This window comes from Nicotiana attenuata, chromosome 11, assembly GCF_001879085.1.
Source record: "Nicotiana attenuata strain UT chromosome 11, NIATTr2, whole genome shotgun sequence".
Lineage (NCBI taxonomy): Eukaryota > Viridiplantae > Streptophyta > Magnoliopsida > Solanales > Solanaceae > Nicotiana > Nicotiana attenuata.
In genome coordinates, this window is record NC_031999.1 from 54,194,259 (window position 1) to 54,202,244 (window position 7,986).

The window sequence follows — 7,986 nt, forward strand, 5'->3', positions numbered from 1 at the left end:
ACCAACCTAAACCTAAAATTATCGGTTTTTTTGGTCGGTTTGGTTTGGTTTTCAGTTTGGTTCGGTTTTTTGGGTTTTTATGAACACCCCTAGCCAAGGGTCTACGAAAATAACCTATCTGCGTTCAGAGGGTAGGGTTAAAGCGTACATCCTACCTTCTCCAGGTCCTAATTTTGAAAATTCACTGTGTTTGTTGTTGTTTCTTGAATTTTCACTAACACTCAAAGTGATAACAACTCTTACTTGCTCAAGGGTCTCGATTTCGAGCACGAGAATGGAATTCCTTTTGGTAGAGAACAGTAGCGGAGCCACCTTGTAGGAAGGGGGGGTCAAATGACACCCTTTCAGGGAAAAAATACGTTATATAGGCAGATTTAAAAAATAAATTATATGCATATATATTATATATTGACTTTCCTTAACGAAAATTCTGGCTACGCCACTGATAGAGAGCGTTACCACTCGTCCTATGGTGAACTTTATACAACACTACTCCGGATCAATCGAACTAGTAGATTCTGGATATCGAATGGTTAAACCAAAAAAATAAAAAAATCTCTTGCCCATCTTCATAAAAACACACTAATCTAGAAAACGACATTGTTAATCACAACAAAATTTCAACAAAAAAGAATCAATAAGAAATAATTAAAAAAAAACTCCAAAAAAAAATTAAAAAATAAAAATTGGTCAAACAGGAGAACTTCAATAAATACCAGCCCAGGATTTTTTTCCTTTTCACTTATATAACATATATATGTTACTTATTTACAAGCCAAACTTCATATAGATGAAATATTTCAATTACATTTAGTGGACATATAAGGTATACAAACAAAAGCTCATTTGAAAAAAAAAAGGAACAAAAAAAAGGAAAAAAATAAAAGAAAGAGATAAAAACCTGTAAATTAAGTTTGAAATAAATAGTTGAATAGGCAACTTCAGCAGCTGCTTCCAGTTTCTACAGATTGGCTGAAGGAACACAACCATCTTCTAGCTTCAACGTTTGACGTTGATCGCCTAAAGCTGGATCTTGAACATCGAGTCAGATGTTCTCGTTCAGCGGTTATTGGAACCAAAGATGGACTTGTGTCCGGGGTTCCCATACAAAGGCCGGGGCTGAATTTCAAAGCCGGGAACTTTTGGCAGCTTAATGAGCGGAAGGAAGAGCCAAGAGGGGAGAATCGGGAGCAATATAAATCCGGCTTGCAAAATGGTGTTTCCAATGTAGTTGGTTCTTGTCCATCGGCTGTACATGAACAAAATGGCAACGATAGGCTCGTTCTCGCTGCTTCCTTGATGATTGGCGTTGTATCCGCCAGCTTAACAAATGAAACGATGCCATGTCGGCATAAAGGGCAGGGAATCGAGCCCGGAGGACCATGTGCCGCGATTGAGGTGCTGCTGGTGGAACATAAGTACAATGCACAGCGCGTGCAGAACTCGTGAAAACAACCTGTAGAATATAGCAGCATTAGATACTGCAGCAACTAGACTGACATATTGGTACAACAATGCTAAAAAAGGGCAGCCCAGTGCACTAAGCTTCCGCTATGCGCGGGGTCCGATGAAGGGCCGGACCACAAGGGTCTATTGTACGCAGCCTTACCCTGCATTTCTACAAGAGGTTGTTTCCTCCCGTTTCATTTTATATGACGGAGTTTGACTGAACATGGAATTTAAGAAAGAAAAGTCTTTTGGCACATACCAAATGTACCATTAGAACTTGTGGTCTCAAACATGTCGCGATATTTCCATGACTATAAGAGTATGTTATTAAGTGTAAAATGAAAGACATACCCTCTGCAGCGACTGCACACTTCCTTTCCAGACAAACAACACAAGGATCTAAACAAGTTGATGGCGAATCATTTGTTCTCCATCCACATTCTCTGCAGAAAACGATAAACGAGAGAAGTTATTTTCAGCATTCTTACTAGAACGGAAAATAAGATGAAATGTGCCATTGTTAATGTCATATATAATTGATGCATGTGCATCAGCGAGTCCGACCAATATTGCTAAACCTAACTCACCTAGCAATCTTCACTATACTCATAAGAGGGAGGCATAAGAACGGTGAAGGAAGAGGACGTGGTTGCCTTTCTGGACGAGCACTTAAAATTTCCTCGAGCCCATCTCTATGCCATGATCGAGCAACCATCAATGGGGTCCACCTTAAAGCATGTAAAGGAAAATATTCAAGTTAGATGAATTATCTAAGGAATGAAAGAATTACTAAAAGAGTTGCCATACGAGAATAAGACAATATTTATCTGTTTCAATAACTCAGCGCCCAAACAAGATTGCATTTCTTAAGCTCTCCATCGATTTACAATGTTAATATCTTTTCCTTTCGTCTTTGGCTATTCTGGAATACAAGATGTCTTAAAGGGAACGAGGTTCATTTATATTCATAGTCACAAGCTTATCTAGGATATGTGGTTGTATCTACTTGTATATCATCAAATAGTAGGCAAGCCCGGCTATGTTGCTCGGACTCTGCAAAAATGGTGCCGGGTGTGCGTCGGATCCTCCAAAAGTAGTGCATTTTTGGAGGATCCGACACGGGTGTGGCAACATTATTAGAGAGTCCGCGCAACATAGAAGCCCGGTGCTCTAAGCTCCCGCTATGTACGCAGGCTTACCCTGCATTTCTGCAAAAGGCTGTTTCCACGGTATATCATCAAATAGTACTGCTAGGAAAAAGTTTATCACATGTAGTTGTGTAAAAAACCACATTACGGTGAAATAATAAAAATTGGGAGAGAGGTACATGGTCTCACTCTAGCCCATTCCAAATTCTATTTCTGCAAAACTACACAGCATGAAAAAGATAACCAAATCAAACTGACACTAAACCTCAAAGTTCAGAAAGACATAAATACAATAGGGATCTTTTAGTTGCTGAATGACAAATCAAATAGCAGCAAGACGGTAATGGACTCGATAAAGTTGACCTAAGATATTTATATAGTATCCTTCAACTATCAAAGAAATCTACCAGTATCTGGAGATTCATAACAACTACTGTAGTCACGTCCACTTCTTGCATGAAAAGAATGCAAAGAACACTTTTTCGCAAAGATCACCAGCATCGCAGTCTTAAACTGAACATAATATGCTTGAGAAAACATAGACAAACTTGCGTACTACTCTAAAATAGCGAAGCAAAATTAGTGATAATGTCCTCAATGACTCATGAGCTGAAACAAATGTGGCTGAAGATTGCAGAATGTAGAATAGTCCATTAGAATTAACACGGAGAACAAGTATGCACAAGTAAAGAGAGCTTTCTTCTAGTAAATTTCAAAGATGTTAAAATGATGTAAAGATATCATACCCATTCGCATTTTCTGCATTGAGACTCGCACCCCTGGCAATTAAAAGCTGAAAGTTGGGATACAAAATGACAAATCACAACTTCAGAACTTGCACCAAGTATACCGGCAAAATAAAAAAGAAAAGCATAAAGAAGAGAAACACACCTGACAACACTGAGCATTCCCGCCACATGCAGCATAATGAAGTGGTGTACTTCCTGCACCTGCAAGGTAAAGAATTACATTTTAGAAAAGAGAAAAAAAGAAGATGATGATACCAACTCTGCTTCTTGATTCATGGCGTGAAGCCTCCTCTAAATTGTAGGTGCAATTGCACTCAAAGTCTTGTTGAGAATATTTCAGTCAACATTCTCAAAGACTAGTTGAGCAGCTGTAATTGCACTCTTTATCTGAACTAATGATTTTTATTTTTGGAAACCTTTTTCTCCCTTACCAACGAACTATACAGAAAACATGTCGCATTGATGAGATAACGTCCGACCTAGAACTAAATGATAGCATCTAGTCTGTTTGTGCAATATAGAATTTCTTTTACATAGTTTTTTTTTTTTGATAGCCATGGTGTCCGGGCCAGCTTCCGCGCACCTCGACTAATTCCATGGGATACCTGCTACCTCCCACCAGCAGCACATACCAGGCAGTTCTATCCACCAAGACTCGGACAGATGGGAAGAAATCACATAGTTTTCTTTTACAATGGTACTGGACATGATTGTAAAGGAATAGGGTATAGTGTACATAAAACCGGCCAAGAAAACAACAACAAAACCTAGTGTAATCCCACATAGTGGGGTTGGGGAGGGTAGTGTGTACGCAGACCTTACCCCTACCTCGTGGAGATAGAGAGGTTGTTTCCAATAGCCAGCCAAGAAAACAGAAAAATGAAAATCAGTAGAATCTTGTCTAAGTAAATTATCAAAAAGTAGGTAACACAAGTAGAACAAATCCAGAAGAAAACAAAAAAGATTAGAAAGTATAAGTGACTTCAAACACTACTTCAGACTACCTGAACCAGGCAGTACCTCAGATAGGCATCGGCGAAAAATAGAATACAACTTGACATAGTTCTTGATACAAAAACCCAAAAAAAAAACAGTAGAAAAACTGGGTTTAGGTTCTGGTTATCTTGTATCTGCATCTCTAGTACTTCGTTCTGAAAGCTGTCAAGTAACATATGAATTTGATGAGCTAAGGTCTCTCGGTCTCCCCCCCCCCCCCCCCCCCCCTTGAGCTACAAAATTTTTTCTTTTCTTTTGTGGGGATTGGTTGGGGGGAAGGGGGGTTGTAATAGGGCATTCAAGAGATCAATTTGACATAAGAGATACTAGACAGAACTCGGAAAGTTGTCTCACCTATCAAATCAATTGTAGTCCCGTCTTCCACAGTAACCTTAGTGACAGAAGCCCCTAAGTCCAAGAGTAGCTGCAGACTTTCAACATGGCCGTTCAGTGCTGCCATATGAAGGGCGGTAATCCCACCATCGGCAGGTCTATCGATCACCTCATGCAGTGCACTGGAGAAAGCAGAACGAACTTCAGGTTATTGCGTTTAATAGAAGCAGGAGATGACCAGAAATCAAATGAAAAGTTTAAATAAGGGATATACAAGTCATCAAATTCTTGTATTGAGTCCTCATTTCTCGATCTCTTTCTCATGACATTACAGAAATTAGGAATGCTTGGAATATAATCAGCAAGGAGAAGCCGTATACATCGGGAATGTCCATTCAGAGAAGCTAAATGAAGCGCCGTGCCTCCATTGAGATAATCAGCCCTATGAATCTAAAATCCAATACAAACTGTAAGCTTGTGATGAATCTTGACACACTGCCGCTACTCTAGAAAACTAGTAAAAAGTTGAAATTTCACAAGGCAAGAACATTCTTAATACTTCAAATCGAATATACCGCAACAATAAACTGTCATACATTGGCTTTGAAAAGAATGAGACTCTGAACAACTTCCCAGTGACCATACTGACACGCTTGCATCAACGCAGTCTGTTAACCATATGACAAAATACTAGTTTCAATCAACTAACAAGAATTAAGTATAAGATACAAAATAAAAAAGGGGAGCCTTGGCGTAACTAGTAAAGTTGCTGCCATGTGACCGGGAGGTCACGGGTTCAAGCCGTGGAAACAACCTCTTACAGAAATGCAGGGTAAGGCTGCGTACAATAAACCCTTGTGGTCCGGCCCTTCCCTGGACACAGCGCAAAGCGGCACTTAGTGCACCGGGCTGCCCTTCTTTTTTTTTAAAGTATAAAATACAAAATAAAGGAGAATAAGATCTACCTGCCCCCGGTAGTTTCTGAGATTGATGTCAACTCCAGACTCAAGCAAGAGAGTAACAATCTGATACGACAATGAACACTCAAATGATTGATTTGCAGACAAATTCACTAAGTGTTGACTTAAACTATGTCACCATCAATTCTAAAAAAAAAAAACTCAAATTTTAACTTCATATCCTACCTCATGATGTCCTTGGGCGGCAGAGTAATGGAGGGGTGAATTTCGAACACCAAAAGTCGAATACCTCACTAACCGAGGATTATACTCCAGTAAAGCCTTGGCTTCCTGGAGATCACCATCTCTAGCAGCAGAAACTAATCGCTCGCCTGACGCAGAACATCCAAATGAATTCCCAACAAGGCTCAAAAATCGCATAGTTTTCGGATATCGTTCGGGCATGATGTTAGCAGTAGATAAGGACCATTTGTATCTTGTAACTCCAACTAAATCCTAAAACTGGGATTTTGGTGTCTGTATTTACACAATGATCCTTAAACTATCCGAACCATCATCGTCATAATCATCATATAAAGAAATTCCTTCCTTTCTAACAAACTAATAACAACCTCACAACCAAATTTCCTTACACATAATTTCAATCTCAATTTGTCTAAATAATCAGAATCTCAATCTTATATTAAAATCCAATGAACCCCTTTTCAACACCTCAAACCAATATGCTTTCTGACTTGATCAATCAACAAATTAAATATACAACTTTTTCTGTATATACAAAATATGATAGGTACAATCTTGATAGTGACCAATTACTTCAATAATAATGATAAAAATCAAGACTTTGTCAACTTGAGGTAAAAAAAAGAAATACCTGAGCTGGCTGAAACCATAAAAATCAAATCTTTAACCACTTAAACAACAATCAAGTTATTAACTTTTCACCTTTTGTTGATCCAAAATGTCACAAATTCAAGATTCTCAAATGCCCCACATCACAAATTTGCTGCATAATCTAAGAAACTCCAAATTTTCCAAAATCTGAGGCAAAAATTTTCCAGGAAAATACCAAGATTGGAACTTTTCACCAAGAATGGCCACAGATCACAATAATTTTGCAGAAATAACCAAATGGGAACATAAAGAACCTCAAATTCCTTGATGGGGTTCACCAAAAATACAATCTTTAGCAAATACCCATGTCCAAATTTTCCCCTGAAGGAACAAAAGTGGTAAATATCTTCAAAAATGAGACTCTCAAATGGAGAATTTTGCAGAAATGACCAAATGGGAGAATTGAGAGCCTCAAGTTCCCAAATGGGGTTCACGTAAACGACATTATTTTGATGTTTCACAAATACCAAGAAAGTCAGAAAGACAATGATCTACCAAGAATCTCTCCTATTTTTTCTTTTTATTTTTATATTTTTGGATAAAAAAATAAAGTTTTAACACCCAATGTGCTGAAATGTAGGTAGTAGTAAGGGGTCGTTTGGTTTGGTAAAGGAATAACTACAAAAAAAATAATATTTCCTTCCTTTTAATTTATTAAATCTATTTCCTTTTAAATTTGTGTAAAAAAAAGAATTAGCTTTTTTCATATTTAAAAATAATTTACCTTTATACAATAATTTATAATCACACAAAATATATGTGCCTCATTTTACACCACAAAGTTCAAAAGTCTTTTTTTCTTCTTAAATTCCGTGTCCAGTCAAATAGGTTCACGTGAATTGAAACATGACGAATATATTATTTGATTGACGTTATTAAATAACGTTAAAAATTATATATTAGTTTATGCAAGATAAATATAATTAAAAATATATGTATTAGTAATATATTAATTAAACTATTTAAAGATAAAATTATCCTTTTTAGACTAATTAATTCATGTATAAAAATATATCCATTATTAATTACTACATAATAATAAGTTCTTTATGTGTCGTCACATAATAATTTATATATTATTAATCACCATATAAATAATTTTTGTATTATTATTTTTACATAACTTATTTCTAAGCAAAAGGATCCCTTATAAGTATATGTTGAGTTTATTTTTTAGAAGTATATTTTGAGTAGTAAAAATACGATTAAAAGTGGGGACAAGAAAATATGTGGAAGACCTCAAACTCAAAACCAAAAACATGCCTCCAACAAAGGCGTGTACTTCATCATTGGTTTGTTTGGATTAATGGAAGTCAATATTTGGATATTTTGTCTTTGTTTTTTTGTCTAAACAATTTATATATTTATTTATTTATATTTGATGGAGGAGGCCTAAGAAAGAGACTAATTGGTGAGTGTAAGATATTACACATTTATTTAACCTATAAGTGTATAAGGCCTCATTTGTTTGCACTTAATGGAGGTCTGAATCTTAAT

At 36.8% G+C, this 7,986-nt stretch overlaps 1 protein-coding gene across 1 annotated transcript; it reads right to left on the reverse strand.

The window, feature by feature from the left end:
* LOC109234561 (probable E3 ubiquitin-protein ligase XBOS32) lies at positions 705–7,010 on the reverse strand. Its single transcript, XM_019400591.1, has 10 exons — positions 5,821–7,010; positions 5,641–5,700; positions 5,272–5,343; positions 4,950–5,125; positions 4,697–4,857; positions 3,489–3,547; positions 3,344–3,390; positions 2,037–2,177; positions 1,801–1,892; positions 705–1,456 (listed from the first exon to the last, which is right to left on the reverse strand). The coding sequence occupies exons 1-10, from the start codon at positions 6,037–6,039 to the stop codon at positions 942–944; spliced, it is 1,542 nt and encodes a 513-aa protein (XP_019256136.1). The 5' UTR covers positions 6,040–7,010; the 3' UTR covers positions 705–941.